General features: G+C 37.7%; 1 protein-coding gene across 2 annotated transcripts; it reads left to right on the top strand.

Annotated features, from left to right (window-relative positions):
- The first annotated feature begins 233 nt into the window (after nucleotides 1-233).
- Nucleotides 234-15,392, top strand: prep (prolyl endopeptidase). Of its 2 annotated transcripts, none has more exons than XM_028440310.1 (14): nucleotides 234-430; nucleotides 2,122-2,196; nucleotides 3,718-3,851; nucleotides 4,088-4,218; nucleotides 4,826-5,035; nucleotides 5,114-5,235; nucleotides 5,937-6,042; nucleotides 7,170-7,361; nucleotides 7,457-7,654; nucleotides 9,034-9,137; nucleotides 11,805-12,036; nucleotides 12,112-12,243; nucleotides 12,340-12,496; nucleotides 14,675-15,392. In XM_028440310.1, exons 1-14 carry the CDS (start codon nucleotides 290-292, stop codon nucleotides 14,967-14,969), a joined length of 2,229 nt encoding a protein of 742 aa, XP_028296111.1. In that variant the 5' UTR covers nucleotides 234-289; the 3' UTR covers nucleotides 14,970-15,392. The 2 variants fall into 2 exon arrangements, with proteins under 2 accessions (XP_028296111.1, XP_028296112.1); XM_028440311.1 differs by lacking the exon at nucleotides 234-430 and adding an exon at nucleotides 597-615.
- Nucleotides 15,393-17,828: the final 2,436 nt, after the last annotated feature.

Below are 17,828 nucleotides of genomic sequence, written 5' to 3'. Positions count from 1 at the left end.
GTGTATTTTATTGTTGTTTTTTTGTAATTTTGTATGTGTTTTTTTTTTTTAGTAATTATTTGTATATTTGCTGTTTGATTGTATGATTTTTATTTATTTTTTTGTAATTTTGCGCATTTAATGTGCACCAAATGAAACCGATGGGACGTTGTTCCTGTTCCTACCACCAGAGGGAGGTGTAAGTACAGCTCCTTCCTACCGCATCAGTGACCCTCCTCTTGGTTGTGCTCTTTGGCTGTGTCTCCGTGTCTCTCCTCCCCGGTACTGAAAAGCTACCCACCTCGGGTTGATGTTTTACCGGTTTCGCAGACTCATCTCTGAACCGCAGCTGCTTCGTTCCCTCTCTCTACTCACGTCGCTTCGCAGTTCCCGTAAACTTACATCTAAAATGGCGTTTCAGTACCCGCAGGCTTACCGCGACGAGGCTGTTGTGAGTAAATATGTATTTGCTAACTATCTTAGCTTCATTCATTCAGACGAGCCGTTGCTTTGTTAGCTTGCTAGTTAGCTTAGACCGTTCTGTCAAAATAAAATGTATTTTAATCAAACGTTGCAAAATGTGCGTTTCTTAAAACGTAGAGCTCCTGTGATGAGACAGAGAAAAAGATGTAAAGTGTAAGTCATGATATTTCATTTTTAAAGTGGCGTTGTGTTGATATCGTGACAATATTTTCATTAGCAGCATTGCTGACAATCACAACATTGTGTCTACATGACTGTGCTGAGATTTGACTGATTTGTTGATTAAAAAAAAAAAAAAAAAAAACGTCCTCTACAATATCATCATTTTTTTTTTTTTACTTGCTGCAATTTTTAATTAATTTATAAGTACTGAAAAACCAAATTTCTTGCTGCAGCACTTAATGATTAGTAAATGAATACAGATTTAATAATTTTCTTGCTTCAATTATTAAATAAGTACTGGAAAAACTCATTTTCGGTCAGCAATTATTTATTAAATAAGTACTGAAAAACGCATTTTCTTTCAGCAATTATTAATTAATAAGTACAGAAAAAACAATTTGTCTTGCTGCACTTATTGATTAGTAAATTAATACAGAATTAATCATTTTCTTGCTTTACTTATTAATTAGGAAATATGTACAGAAAAAAAAAATTCAGCAATTATTAATTCATAAATAAGTACTGAAAAACTCATTTTCTTTCTGCCATTAATAATTCATACAGTAAAACTCATTCAGTTGCTGCAATTATTAATTAATAAGTACAGAAAAACCAATATTCTTGCTGCACTTATTGATTAGTAAATGAATACAGAATTAATCATTTTCTTGCTTCAATTATTAATTAGGAATTAACTACTGGAAAAACCCATTTTCTTTCAGCAATTATTAAATAATAAATAAGTATTGGAAAAACTCATTTTCTTTCTGCCATTATTAATTAATACTGAAAAACTGATTTACTTACTGCAATTGTTAATTAATAAGTACAGAAAAACCAATTTTCTTGCTGCACTTATTGATTAGTAAAGTAATACGGGAATTACTTTCTACAATTATTAATGAATTCATATTGGAAAAACTCTTTTTCTAGCTGCAATTCTGAATAGATACTGAAATTACTAATTTTTATTGCTGCAATGATGAATAAACAAGTATTGGAAAAACTGATTTTTTTTTTTCTTGCAGCAGAAAGAAAGAAAAGAGTGGATTAAAAAATACACTTGACTTACAAACATTATTCATTTTTTACTATTTTAATAATAGTAATCATACAAGGCATTCTACACAGACAGATAACACTGTGTCTGGTGTGATTGCGGGTGTACAGTTACTATTTCATACCACAATATACAGTAGGGGTGGTGGGGGAAAAAATGATAATCAGTTAATTGCAATTTTATTATGAATCAATACCTGAAATTCCAAATTTCTATTTATTATTCAAAATTTTCCAAATTGTATTATAAACCTGGTGAGTCTGTTCAATTCCACTATAACCAAATTAAAGGTGGTGTGAGGTGGAAGCCAAATACTGTCATTCAGCTGCTGCTTCTCTGATGTTTAACGAAATATTAAAATCAAATCAACTCTGAGCTCAGTCTAATGTTGTAGATGGATGTTCTGATCTTAAATCCATGTTGTGATGTGTTTTTAGGTGGATGACTATCATGGTCAGAAAGTACCTGATCCCTATAGTTGGCTGGAAGATCCTGACAGTGAGAAAACCCAGGTATACCATCATCATGTCACAAACTGGAACTTACGAGATGGTAATCTGTTTTAAACATTACAGGTGCCCGTCATATAATTAGAATATCATGAAAAAGTTGATTTATTTCAGTGATTCCATTCAAAAAGTGAAACTTGTATAATATATTCATTAATTACATACAGACTGATATATTTCAATATTTTAAATGTTTATTTCTTTTAATTTTGATGATTTTAACTGATAACTAATGAAAACCTCAAATTCAGTATCTCAGAAAATTAGAATAATACTTAACACAATACAGTCAAAGATTTCTAGAAACTGAAAAGTATGAACATGAAAAGTATGAGCATGTACAGCACTCAATACTTCGTTGGGGCTCCTTTTGCCTGAATTACAGCAACAATGCGACGTGGCATAGAGTGGATCAGTCTGTAGCACTGCTCAGGTGTTACGAGAGCCCAGGATAGTTTAGCCATGACCTTTTGTGTCTTGCCCTCCTTGTGCAAGGTGTCAATGGTCGTCTTTTGGACAATTGTCAGGTCAGCAGTTTTCCCCATGAGTGTGTAGCCTACAGAACTAGACTGGAGACCATTTAAAGACCTTTGTAGGTGCACCAGATGTCTTCAATATTGAACCTCTCCACAATATTTCTGAGATACTCAATTTGGGGTTTTCATTAGTTGTCAGTTATAATCATCAACATTAAAAGAAATAAACACTTGAAATATGTCAGTCTGTGTGAAATGAATGTATACATTATACAAGTTCTCCTTTTGAATGAAATTACTGAAATAAATCAACTTCTTCATGATATTCTAATTTTATGACCAGCACCTGTATGTGGCGCTTAATTCAAATTCATTTCTAATTTATTTGTTTATATATTTCTTATTGTGTTTATTTGTGCTTTACTATGAATAATGACTTCTAGATCTAGGCTGTGGATCTAAAAAAGCTTTGTAATAATTATATAATCAGGGTTCCTGATGATCCTTAAAAAGTCTTAAAATTAATCAATCTAAGCTTTAATCATCATTAAAATGTCTTAAACCAATGTTTCTACTGTTTAAATCAAGTCTTAACACATGATAAGTATGATTTGTATCATTGTAAGTTGTCTCACATTTCAAAATCAATGGTATTTCTTTTTTTTAATGTATTAACAACATGGGAAAGTGTAAATTTAAGGAAAATTGCCTGTCCAATAAAGATTTTTCTTAATGGTTTTTATTTTATTATTTTTTTCAAATTTGTTTTTGGAGTGATTTCGATTATTTTAGTCTGGCTTTTTTTTGTGTGTTTTACTGTCATTTTTTGTATTTTTGTGTGTTTACTTTAGGGGCCACCAGTTGCACACCTGCACTAGACACTAGAAAAAATTGTCCCCACCTCTATGTAATTGATGTGATGTCCCCCCCCCAATTATGTTTATTGTGAAGTTGGTTTTAATTTAATTTCAAATAGCAATAAAAGGTTTTGACAAAGCTGTAGGAACTCTGATAATGAGATTCTCTCTGGATTTTCTTCTTCCACCAGGCTTTTGTTAGTGCTCAAAATCAGCTGACGTTGCCGTTTTTAGAGTGCTGCGAGGTGAGAGATCTGTTCAAGGAGCGCATGACTGAGCTGTACGACTATCCCAAGTACAGCTGCCCCTTTAAGAGAGGAAGCAGGTCAGGAAACATCCAAGATGTCTGTAGACACTTTTCTGTTGTTTCTGCCACACGCACACAATGCTACAGTTTAGGTGTGAGAATGAAACTGCCATTGGATTGTTTATTATGCAGTGCTATGGAAATGCAGCAGGGGTCAGCAAAAATGATGAGTCAGGTTTTAGTACACACACACATCAGAGCTCTGGATGTTGTTTTTCCACATTTTTAATCTATCTTCTCTCTCTGTTTTCCAGGTACTTTCACTTCTACAACACTGGCCTCCAGAACCAGAGTGTGATGTATGTACAGGAGAGCCTGGATGCTGAGCCCACCGTTTTCCTGGACCCAAACACGTTCTCTGACGATGGGACGGTTGCACTGCGAGGTGAAATTCATTCATTCATTAATCAATGTTTTTTGTTAATTACAGCAAGTTCATTTTGTCTTCTTTTTTGAAATAATATGTTAAGGTTTCATTTATTCAGACAATCTTTACTTTGATCTTCTGACATGTTTCGCCTGCCAACTGTCAGTCTTCCTCAGAGGAATCTGCTGTTTGCTTTGATGTGTCCTGACAAGTTAAAACAATCAGTAGAAACTTTGACGCTTTTCCATTTGAAACAAGTCTTGCTTTTACTTATGAAATAACTTGTAAGGACACATCAAAATAAACAGCAGATGCCTCTGAGGAAGACTGACAGTTGGCAGTCGAAACATGTCAGGAGATCAAAGTACATTTCCTGCAAAAATGTGTGTCTGAATAAATGAAACCTTAATGTAATGTTTTTTGTTATTGTTTTTTTTCCATTGTAAGATACAAGGAAAATGTATTTGTATAGCGTAATTCATACACAAGTCAACTCAATGTGCTTTACATGATGAACAAGTGCAACAGAAAACATAAGGAACATAAAAGAGAATGATGAAGAATCCTGGCTGCTCTTGTTGTTTCAGTTCTTCGTCACGTGTTTTTTCCTTCTGCCTACTCTCAGGTTATGCGTTTTCTGAGGATGGGGAGTACCTAGCTTATGGCACCAGTGCTAGCGGCTCTGACTGGGTGGAGATGCGCTTCCTGCGAGTCGAAGGCGCCACTCGACTGGAGGACAGATTGGAGCGAGTCAAGTTCAGCTGCATGTCCTGGACACATGATGGGAAGGGACTTTTTTACAACTCTTACCCTGACCAAGAGGGCAAAAGTGATGGTGAGGTTTATTTATTTATTATTTTTTTATTCTGTATGTGAAAAATATTGATTTTCATGGAATTTGTGTTTCCATCAGGCACCGAGACCTCCACTAACCTCTACCAGAAGCTCTACTACCATGTCCTGGGAACCCCTCAGTCTGAGGATGTGCTGTGTGCTGAGTTCCCCGATCACTCCAAGTGGATGAGTGGGGCTGAGGTGTGTATGCCAGAGTCCGTCTATATCAGTGGTTCCCAAGCTTTTCACAGTCCTGTACCCCTTCAGACAATTAACCTGAAGCCATGTACTCCCTGCTTCTGCAAACTTAAAAAAAAATAATAATGTAATGTCATAAACAATCTAGCCCTACAGTGAATTTTACATATTTTGTTGAGGAATAATGTATATTAATAATAGTAAAACAATAATAACTACAATATTTGCATTTCCTGGAAAAAAACTGCAATTGAGGATGCAGATGCTGGCCCGCGTCACACTGCATTAGCTAGCATTAACATTATCTAGCATTAGCCTAGCAATAGCAATAACCTAGCAATAGCATTAACCGAGCGTCATCATTAACATTAGCATAGCAATAACATTAACCTAGCATTAGCATTATCCTACCATTATAATTGAAATAGTATTAGCTTTAACCTAGCATTATCATTAACCTTGCATTAATTAGCATTGGCATTAACCTAGCATTAACCGAGCATTAGTTAGCAATATCAATAACTTAGCATTAACATTAACTGCTCTAATTATGTTCTAGTTTTCAATGTTGTCAGTGTTTTACATTTTTATTCACATACCCCTATGACAATTTGTGTACCTCACTTTGGGAACCTAGGGTCTATACTTCAGCAGCACGCAGCTGTCGATTAACGATGGGGGCGGGGTTTGCACATGTGTCGTAGGTTTCAGATGACGGGCGCTACGTGCTGCTGTCCATCAGAGAAGGTTGTGATCCAGTCAACAGACTGTGGTATTGTGACCTCCAGAAAACTCCTCAGGGTATCACAGGTATGTATCAGTTATATATGTTTATCATTAGTCATTAAAGAAAATGTGCCTTTTTTTGTCTTTTTAAACAAGGTCTTTTTTATTTTTGAATAGCACAGATGCCATCATTCAACACATACATTTTCATTTTCCCCTCTCCATCCCAGCCTATAACAGAAGTCAATAATAATTGTAATTGATGATTAATTACAATTATGGCGTAATTGTAATTGGAAAAAAAAAAAAAAATCTGTTGTTGTTGTATCTGAGTCTAGATAATTGACTTTGTAATTGTAATTCTATGAAAATTCATGGAAATTCTACAAAAACTGTTCAAACGGGTATACTGACACAGAACAAAAATATAAATAACAATATTTTAATTGATTATGGATCCTAACAAGGCAACCAAGACATGAGAAACTAATTAGATGATAGATAATATATTTTACAGCTGATTTAAGACTTGGGTCAAACTGGCCCGTTATCATAGGAGATGCTAACAGAAAGCTAACACAAGAGGAAGGATACATTTTATGGGCTTGTTTGTTACAGGCTCAGTAATTGTAACATGGATAATTGAAGACGTAATTGTAATTGAAAAACATAATTTGCCCCAACCCTGACAGAATGCCAGATAACTCAAGAATTACAATTAACAAGACACGCACACACCAAAAAAATAAAAATAATAATCAATACAATACAATAAAGAAAATAGAATTATATCACATCAACAAATGTCATCTGCATTCACATTTTCCAAATAAGTCAAAAAAAAGATTCCCAGGTTTCATAATATTCATGTATTGACGAATCTTCTCTAATTGAATAAAGTGTGTGATCTCTTTAAACCCAGCCTACATACGTGAGTCTTTCCACTTTTGTAAATCATCTGTGAGCAAGAAGGGTGCAAAAAGCTATTGTATTAGCATTTTTCTCCCCTAAATTTGCAGCAATCACAATCACTCCAAATACAATAATAATGCAATAAATGGACATGTTTCTACTGTAGTATTACATATTGTTGACAGAATTTTAAAACTGGATTCCCAGAAATTGTTCAACTTTGGACACATCCAAAACATGTGTATTAAAGTGACTTCTTTTGTCATTTTCTCACATTTTTTTACCATTACTGTGTTTAGGACTTCTGCCCTGGGTGAAGTTAATCGACAACTTTGATGCCGAGTATGAATATGTGACCAATGAGGGCACAGTGTTTACTTTCAAGACCAACCTGGACGCCCCACGTTACAGACTCATCAACATTGACTTTGCCTCCCCTGATCAGAGCAGCTGGAAGGAGCTCATCCCCCAGCATGACAAGGACGTGATTGGTCAGCTCACACAGACACCGTCGCTAGTGTTTATTTACGATTAATTTTTTATTCTGCCATTTCTAAGAATCCACTTCCTGCTGATTTCCCTGCAGTGTTTGCCACCTGTACCTATTCCAGCTACCTCTTTGTGTGTTTCCTCCACGACGTGAAGAATGTGTTGAAGATGTATCGTCTGAGCTCCGGGGAAGAGCTGAGGACCTTCAGTCTGGATGTCGGCTCCATCGTGGGCTTCACAGGGCGAAAGCGCGACTCTGAGATTTTCTACTATTTCACCTCTTTCCTGTCCCCAGGTGCAGCATCATATTCATGTTTTAGCATCCAAGCTAGATGGATATCTAATATCCAAGCAATAAGTGACAGATACCAGTCCCTGCCATAGGCTGTAAAAAGAATGGACGTGATGTCCTTCATAGTTCCCACACAACGTTCTTGAAGCCATAATACAGCGCTTAGGGGCGCAGCCATCTTGCAAATTTGACATAATTTGGAGACAGAGTCTGCGCAGTAGGGTCCTGCGGGAGGAGGGCCCTACTGCGCAGACACGCCCCGCCCATTTAGCGTACTGTCCAATCATTGGCTGTCAATTATCGTAATATATATGACCTCACATCCCATTTTTCAACATCAAATAACTTATTTAAAACAAACTTCACAAAAAATGAGCACTTGAACACAATGTATGGTGATAATAACTAATGATCACAACAGAGTTTACGTTTGGAAATAAATTATGTGACGAGTATTTGAACTTTACAGTTTGACCAAACATCCCATCTGTTAACATTGAGGAGGTGGGGTTTATGACCTATACTGCAGCCAGTCAGCAGGGGGAGCTCTAAAAAAATAGCTTCACTTTTGGAGGAGCTTGTCCCGTCCATTCTTTTTACAGTCTATGGTTCCTGCTGGAATCTCTCTTTTAAATTAAATTTCATTGATTTTGTAACTAATTTTTATTCAATTCAGGAAAATTGTGTCCTTTAAACAATTTCAGATTTAAAATGACTGCAGAAGTGATAAAAGCATGGGAAAAATATTGTGGTGTTTCATTAAATTAATGCATTTAAATAAGATGTATACAACTGAATTATTTGGTAATTTACACAATAACTTATGTTTTTTTCTGTTTTTCACTTTCTCCTGTGGGCTTCATTGGATGGTCGATTTGGCCCCCGGGCCTTGAGTTTTACCCATGTGAATTAGAGCAATTGTTGCCAACCTTTTTTGGGTCATGACCCCATTTTTATATCACAAATTTCTGCCGACCCCCAGAGACATGTTGAAAAAAATAATTCTAGAGAAAAAAAATGTTTGTTATACTGTGTTACAAATACAGAGTAGCCAGGATTAGTGCACAAAGTAACAAGTTGCGCCATCTCAGATATTTTTGTACTGCGTTTTATATAAGTATAGAATACTTGTGTGTAGTAAAGAACAATATCTTCTTTTTTTTTTAACCCCCAGTTTTTTCATTTTCATATTTTTCATTATTCATCAAGAATAATAATTTATTTAGTATTTAAAAAAGTAAAAACATAATAATTTTAATCAGTACTTTTTTATAAATTACTAGACATTTCAGGTGACCCCACATGAGGTCACGACCCTAAGGTTGAGAAACACTGCATAGAGTATAAGTTTTGGACATGAAGAGCCTCTATTCTCTGTTTAGCGATCATTTACCACTGTGACCTCACCAAGGAGCCGCTGCAGCCCCACATCTTCAGGGAGGTCACCGTCAAAGGCTTCAACCCCTCAGACTATCAGACCACACAGGTAACGTAGACCCACTCTGAGGATCCTCCTCTCTTATAACTGCACCTACACTGCAGGTTCATTCACATTTTTTTCGTTTCTGATATGTTTATTTTTTTCATGTCAATGTGAACGGCACAATTCCGTTTTTTTTCAAATCCGAATCAGGCTACTTTCATATGTGGCCATAAATCCGATACGTATCTAATATTTTGCAGTGCGACTGCTTTCTGGATGGCCAGGTCGCATTCTATCGAACTTTACCTCATCAAAATGCGATTGTGTCATAATTTTGCATTCCAGACAAAGCGGCGGGGGAGGGGAGAAACCCCAGTGGAGGATAAAAGTAGACAGTCGAAGGAGAGTGAGTTTTTAAAATTAGTAAATATTCACTATATATTATACTCATTAAGGGTGAAAAAAAAAAAAAGATTCTCGATTTTTTTTTTTTTTTTTTTTTTACCGCACGATTATCGTATCTATCCAGAAATGTCCAAATCAGTTTGGTTTTTTTTACCACGGAAAAAACACATTTAATTGTGCTAACATATGCATAGCACTTAAATGCTTGGTTGCCGGTGAAACTAAATACAGAACTTTCCTGCTGCCTGTGTCTCGCCTCCACAGTGAACGTACACTGTAGTGTTAGCGTATGCACTGTTTGTTCATGTGGAGGTGTATTCCGCTCTTGTGGTTCGGGGCATTGACGCAGTGATACAGTATGTGTTCAGGCACTTCTTTGTAACCTGCCGTTCTAGTAAAAAGGAATACATATTATACTTTATTGTCATATATGTAGAGCTACATACACGAAATGTGTTCTCTGCATTTAACCCCTCCCTGAGGAGCAGTGGGCAGCAATGCTGTGGCTGGAGCAGACACATTTTTAGTACCTGTTATTTCACCAATCTGACGTGCTTGTGACACAATGCGATGCAGCGATTGGACAAAACAAACGAACCCCCTCGTATAAGAGCGAGACATGAAGTGAGTGTCGATAGACACGCCCACTCATGAATATGCATAAGTGGGCCCCAAAACAGCCTGTTTTTAGAACTGCTCAGAAAGTGACTTTTCAGAGGCTAAAACTCTGGAAAACATCTGAGTTTGTGAAAATAAACCTCAAATACTATGTTTTGGGGTTCTTAGAACAAATGGAGATGGGTGAAAAATAGCATGACATGGGACCTTAAACAATTTAAGAACTTAACAGAATTGGAATCTGTGTTAGAAGCAAAATTTTAGCTTTTTTGAAAAATGTTATTTGACTTGTATTGTATTACGTACTATTTTGTACTTGTAAAGGGCAAATTTGCAATTGTTGACATTGCGATATACAGTATCACAATATGTATATTGTATTGGGATATATTTTATCATGACACACAAATCATGTCATGGCCATGTCGAATCGATTCATGGCCATGCACACCCCTACATATTATCAGTGCCATACACACACAGCGAGACCAGATGTCTCCATATTTTTTTCCGTAAACAGTGCATGCCTGTGTGCGCGCGGAGTACCTCAGGACCTCTTTTCATGCGGATAACTTCAGTGTCGCAACCCTCTATATTACTATGGGACATTAAGCAAGTCCCTTAACCTAACCTAATGTGTTGTACATCGCTTTTTTAAATAAATGTCTGAAAATTGAAATTGTAATTTTATAATTAAACATCAATCAATCAATCAATCAATCTTTATTTGTATAGCGCCAAATCATAACCAATGGTATCTCAAGGCACTTTACAGTAGAGCAGTCTTAAGGACGGACTCTTCATTTTATGGATACACACACATGCATATATACGTATATACACATACATATGTATCCCACACCCAACATGAATTCATCATGGCGGCAAGGAAAACCTTCTGTTAAGCAGCAGGAACCTTGTGTGGATCCCATTCCTATGATGAACAGCCATCCACGTTATGCTGTGTTGGGTGTGTGCAGAGAAAAGGGTGGCGACAGAGCCGCTGAGTCTCTGTAACTCCACACTGAGGATCCCACGGACCTGCAAGACAAAAGCCAGAAGGAGTACAGGAGCAAACACACAAGGGAAGAAGCAGACATAGAGGGAGTGTTTGAAAGAGGAATGGGACCCTCTCCGGTCCCTCTCTAACCTAAATGACCTCTCTCTTAACGCCCTCTCCAACCTCTCTCCAACCGAGCATGCCAGACCCCCCCCCCCGGCAGTCTATGCCTATTGCATCTTAATTATGAGCTATGAGCTGGTTCCTAACTAAAAGCTTTATCAAAGAGGAATGTTTTGAGCCTAACCTTAAAGGTAGAGAGGGTGTCTGCCCCTCGAACCGTGGTTGGTAGATGGTTCCAGAGAAGTGGGGCCTGATAACTGAAAAGCTCTTCCTCCTATACTACATGGTAGCACTTTGTTCGGTGTTTAATAACACAACTTGCATGCCCTGTTTCATATTTTTGCTGCTAACCGTGGCACACTGTCAGAGCTAAGTCATGGAAATTTGGTCAAATATTATGGAAAAGTTTTGAAAAATCATTGTGAAAAAAGTGTGAGAACCCTGTAAATATGAACGAGTGCACAAAAAAATCAGATTTTTCCAAAACATAGGATTTGAGCATTAAGACCTGCAGTGTGGACGTAGCCTTAAACACAAAAACCGGTTAAAAGCACCATCTCCTTTCTTTCTCTGTCTATGTTCAGGTCTTCTATCCCTCTAAGGACGGCACCCAAATACCAATGTTTATCGTTCATAAAAAAGGTATTAAACTAGATGGCTCCCATCCTGGTTTTCTGTATGGCTATGGTGGCTTTAACATCTCCATCACGCCAAGCTACAGCGTGTCCAGACTCATCTTTGTCAGACACCTGGATGGAATTCTAGCCGTCGCCAACATCAGAGGAGGAGGAGAGTACGGGGAGACGTGGCACAAAGGTATAAAAGGATCCCCTTTGGGATTTATGTTGTCAATATTATTAGGATTATTCACTTTCTTTGTATTCTTCTCAGCTGGTATGTTGGCCAACAAGCAGAACTGTTTCTCAGACTTCCACTGTGCAGCTGAATACCTCATCAAGGAGGGCTACACCTCGCCTTCCAAGCTCACCATAAACGGAGGCTCCAATGGTGGCCTTCTAGTAGGTGAGTGCACAGGAGCTGAGAATCATGGGAGTTTCTTTCAGTCTGTACTGTGTCTGATGGGGTGCCCCCCCTCCCCCCTCCCTCCGCCTTCCTCAGCGGCCTGCGTCAACCAGAGGCCTGAACTGTTCGGTTGTGCTGTAGCTCAGGTCGGCGTCATGGACATGCTCAAGTTCCACAAGTTCACCATCGGACACGCCTGGACCACCGACTTTGGCTGTTCTGAGGACAAGGAGCAGTTCGAGTGGCTCATCAAGTGGGTTTTACTCTGTGGTCTAGACCTTCTTCATCATTGACCAAACTTATGGCATGTTCACACCAAACTGGTGCAAACCGTCAACAGCGTCAGGTTTACATAGAAAATATATGGTGGATGCGCTTCTAAGAGCGTCAGAGGTCCCCGCTGCGCATCCCGCGCCTCCTGCCTGTGGTGCGTTTTGAAGCTTTACATTTTGAGGTTTCAAGCTTTTGACGTGCGTTCGGCGCCTCCATTGTAGCCGACGCTAGAGTTGGGATTGTTGAACTTTTGGGGCATATTGCGACGCGTCGACCAATCAGGAGCTTTCCCTAACCGTGACGAAAATAAAACCACTAACCGGAGACAAATGTACAGGCACTCCTCTGCTGGAATAGAGCGCCTGTAGTTGGTGTCCTGGTAGGAGATGTGAGCGCCGATGCCGGTCAGCAGGTCTTCAAACTGGGTACGGGAGAGACGGTGGTAGCAATGAAAGCGACTCTCATCCGAGCGCAGCTCTGGTGAATCTAGAAATGGCACCGAGGTGCAATTAAAGCCAAGCCACTCTCTGGATAATGTAGAGCTGATGAACGGGAGTCGGAGGCGGCGTGTTCAGCAAGGAACTCCAAACTTTATTCTCCATTCACCCGCACTTCTCTATAGCCCTCTGACATCACAGGACACATACTGAGTCACACCAAAATACATCCGACCGGAAACACAGCCTTCAACACAATGTTCCACCACTTCACAGTCACTAGGTGAATTATGAACGTAACTGATCGCCACAATATCATCCATTGTATGAACACCACCGGCAACAGAGAAGCCCCTCCCCTCGATGCGCTTGGTGTGAACGCAGCATTATTCTAGTTATGAAACAGTAGCTGAACCCCAAAGCTACTTTTTTTCTGCTGCAAACAAACGTATTTGGGTATGAAGTAGTGTTGTTGGTTGATCATAGTTCAACTCTTGGCGTTTTAGTCAAAGTATTTCAATTTAGCGTATTTTGTTGCTAATTTATTAGTGACTACCCCCTATGGGTTAAAACCTGATGATTACAATCACATTTGGCTGTTGGCTGAGAATGGTGGTTTGTGACGTTTTGGCGGCTTCTGTTGGCCCCGCCCCTCCTTTAAAAACTGTCACCTGTGGAATCTGCAATCTGTAGTGAGTAGGTTGGACTGGGAGAATTGTGAATAGTATTATGTAGCTAAATAGCATAGCATAGATTATTCTTTGGAGATTTTATGGTATAGACTGGGCGTGTTTTAACTGCTACAGGAGCCCCGCCCTTCACAGCATTTTTTTTGATTTTCCTTGATACACATCAGCCAAAACCTCAGTCAGAGGGGAATATTGTTATGACTAAACAGCTAACGCTAAACCTCAGTGGTTCTCAACCTTTTCAGCCCACGTCCCCCAAATAAAGGTTTCAGAGACCAGGGACCCCCACTGTACACAGACATGAACTTTGAAGAACAGCCATGTGGAGACCTGGCCATTTTATTTATTTGTTTATCTGAATAATATTCACTGTTATCCATGAAGTTTATTATTATTTGTGCCATATTATATAGTCATCTTAAAGATAAAGGTAAATCCTTAATTTAATCAGAAATAAAAAGGTGAACTTAAAAGTGACCTGAAACTGGTGTAAAATGTGATTTTTTTTTTTTTTTTTTTTTTTTAAAAAACCACAGAAATTGGTTAAAAGTTGCAAAGTGGTCAAAAGAGTTCAAAGTGTCAGTATTCACTTAAAAGTGGCAGAAATGTGGGATTAAGGTTGGGATATTGTAATTTCAAAAGTGGAACAATTTGTTTAAAATGGCAAATAATTGGCATGACAAATCGTGAATGTTGGTAAATTGGCAAAAAATAAGCATTAAATATGGTGAAGAGGTTAAAAATTATAATAATGGGTCAATATATGTGATATTAGGTGGAAAAGTGGTAAAAAGGGTTTAAAAGTGCTGAAAATGTCTTAAAAGTGGGAAAAAAAGTGCAGAAAAGGCATTGAAATCTGATGGAGAAATGGTTGAAATGGGAGTGATGTAGCAAAAATATGGTAAGAATAAGTGAAGAAAATAAGTTAAAATATGGCAAGTTTGGTGTAGTTGCAGAAAAAGGGTAAAAATGAGCTGAAATTGTTCAAACCTCAGAGATTGTTGTTAATGTCCCTCTGTGGCCCTCTCACAGATACTCTCCCCTACATAATATCCATGTCCCAGAAGGCAACGGGGTCCAGTACCCGGCGGTCCTCTTACTGACGGGTGACCATGACGACCGCGTGGTGCCTCTCCACTCGCTAAAATACATCGCCACCCTGCAGCACATCGTGGGCCGCAGCCCCAAGCAGACCAACCCGCTCTTCATCCTGGTGGACACCAAGTCGGGCCACGGCGCCGGCAAGCCCACGAGCAAGGTCATCCAGGAAGTGGCCGACACGTACTCCTTCATCGCACGCTGCCTCAACATCGCATGGGTGAAATAGGGCGTTGCAGCTCTCACCCATGTGTTCCCTTTGATCTTCTGGTGGAAAAACCAGGGTGATGAACTCAGAACTCACTGCTTCTGTTTCATGGAGGTTCTCAGACCTGTGTGTGTGTGTGTGTTCAGGTATAAACCACCATGCAGATTCATAATCCTCCTCACACAGTGTTAGGAAACACAGGCCTGCACTTATTATCAACCAATCAGTTATTAGTCACTGGTTAAAAGTGCATTTGGATGATTGTCCTGGTGCTCTATGGGAGACCCAACATGATTCATATTATTTATTTCTAGTTTACAACATGTTCACGTCTGATGTGGCAGAAAATTAGAAGCGACATCTCTAAGCTGTGTTTGCGCCTCTTAATTGACTGTTAAACTTTTATAAAACTCAAACATTGAAAATAAACATTTTAAAAAGGGATTTTTCACACACTTTTTTTTTTTTTGTGGTACTTTGAGTTAAGTGAATAGTTCAGCTTTAACCTAAACTAAATACATGCAGAAATTTCCTCAACACTCCTCTTTGATAAACTAATATTTAAAAAGCGTGTACTTGTGTCCACCACTAGGGGGCAGTAGGAGAAGTAACGAGCACGTGCTGTGGTGACACTGGGGCCCCACGTGCGTTGCTCAACATGTTTTATGTACTCTGATGGCCTTTGGTTTGTGTTTGTAAAGGAAAACAAACGTGGAACTGGGTGAAAGAAAACACTTTGAACGTGATTTATCCGACCCACAATTTAGGAAGAAATGCTAATAGGAAAATGATTAGCTCAACATTATTTACATTAATTGTGAATGAGACTTTTTTTCAACTATTTACAACACTATAAATAAAAATATAGTATTATATGGTATTGTTTATACTTAAAAAATAAAAAAACAACTTTTGCATTACCATTACGCTCAAAGACTTAACATTGGCAGCAAATATCTATAACACAATGTATTTTTTGTTGTGTTTTGATAACTTTTTAAACTGAATATTGATTAAATAGGAAACACTTGCTCTTCCCTATCAACTTTAAAGCTGTAGACTCCATAAGTGGTTAACTTATTTATTAATAATTGCATAAATATGACCTGAAACCCAATTTTTGTAAATGTTTTGGAGAAAATCTTCCAAGTAAATTAATCGTAAATATTTAACCACAGCACTCGCTGTAATCTTAGCACATATTCTACCTGTAAATGTTTTTCAAAATTGTTTCATTTAATAATCTTTATTTAGCAGCAAACATGGAGGACAACAAATACTTTATCTAACATTCATTTTAAAATCTTAAATTAAGTTAAAAAAAATAAAAAAACATATTTTAAAGCCAAGCAAACATTTATTTTTTTAATCTTTATCATGTTGAAATTAGAATGGTTATGAATACTCTGCCAGCAGGTGGCGCTTCACAGTAAAACAAAAGAGGAAATAAAAAAATATATAATTAAATAAAAAGTGAGTTTCTCCATAAATTAAGCTCCGTCCAAAGTAAAGTCTGACGTATATATTTTTTTTTGATAATCAAACTGAAAACAGGTGTGACTTTAGGTAGTTTATCCGGAGGTGGCGGGCCTACTTTAAATGAATGAAATGAGCTCTGTGCTTTGATTGGCTGACATATTCGAAGAGGTTAGAGAATAGCCAATGAACGTTCAGCTTTGATCATTACCAAATATCAATGCGCCGATCGGCATTTGTACAATTTGGGAACTATCTTACTTGGCGGAGGATTTGTAATTAAAGCGTTTAGCCTGGTTGTTTAACAATCACGTGACGTAGGAAATATTAAAACAATGTGTGCGTATAGTGTGTAATATATTAGGATTTTTTACAGTTTGTTAGTTTTTCCCAATCATAATGAAGTCAAATGCAGCATATTATCCCAAATTACCATACATATAACACTATGCCTAATACAGAAAAAAAACAAGGAAATTATTTTACCATCTCTGAAATTTACGTTATTTTATTTTATTTGTTCTTTTTACTTTTTATTCACTTTTTTCTTTATTAATTATTTTTTTTATTTTTTCAGTTTTATGCTTATGAAAAAAAGAAAAAAAAGGTCCAGGGTATTTAAGTGAAAATCCCAAGTTGTTTAGGTTATATTGGGTTATAAAAAAATATAAATCTCAAATCCCAATATTGATTATGTTATTAGGGATGACGATATTTTTTTTATTCTATACATTCATGCTGTTTATTGAGCTATTTGACTCTACTGAGATAATTATTATATTATCTCTGTTATTACGTCATTTGTTTATTTTTATATTTTTCGTTTTCTGCTTATAACAAAGTCCAGGGTATTTAAGTCAAAACCACAATATATTTAGGTTATATTAAGTTAAACAAAAAAACAAAAAAATACATCTCAAATTCCAATATTGATTATAATGATATTAGTAGGGATGATTCTATCCATTCATACAGTTTATTGAGATATATAGACATGTTCTATTACTAGTAATCAATGGGTGATTCCAGTGCATGTGTGAGTGGCTGAAGGCTTCCTGAATGATGTGTGTGGGGGGAAGGATTCTTATCTGGAAGAGGGATGAAGGTGGGGGAAGTCACAGATGCCACATGCTCTGAGGATCACTGCTGAAGCTCAGGAGAGGAGATCCCCCACCCCCCACCCCACCCCACCCCCACCCCAGGGTCTCACCATTACATGTGCTACTGAGAAACTTTGGTGTTTCACTCTCAGTGAGAAGCTGGCAAAGGAGATGATGAGACATGTCCTCCTTCTGTGGAGCTTTTTTCTGCACATTCCCCTGAATCCTCCCAGCCATGTGTCGTTGTTGTTGTTGTTGATGATCCAATGCAACACCTTTAAAACAAATCTGCCTCGCCCTTCTT

This window comes from Gouania willdenowi, chromosome 24, assembly GCF_900634775.1.
Source record: "Gouania willdenowi chromosome 24, fGouWil2.1, whole genome shotgun sequence".
NCBI classification, from domain to species: domain Eukaryota; kingdom Metazoa; phylum Chordata; class Actinopteri; order Blenniiformes; family Gobiesocidae; genus Gouania; species Gouania willdenowi.
The sequence above is the reverse complement of the archived record's forward strand: the minus strand, read 5'-3'. Positions and strand labels throughout refer to the sequence as shown.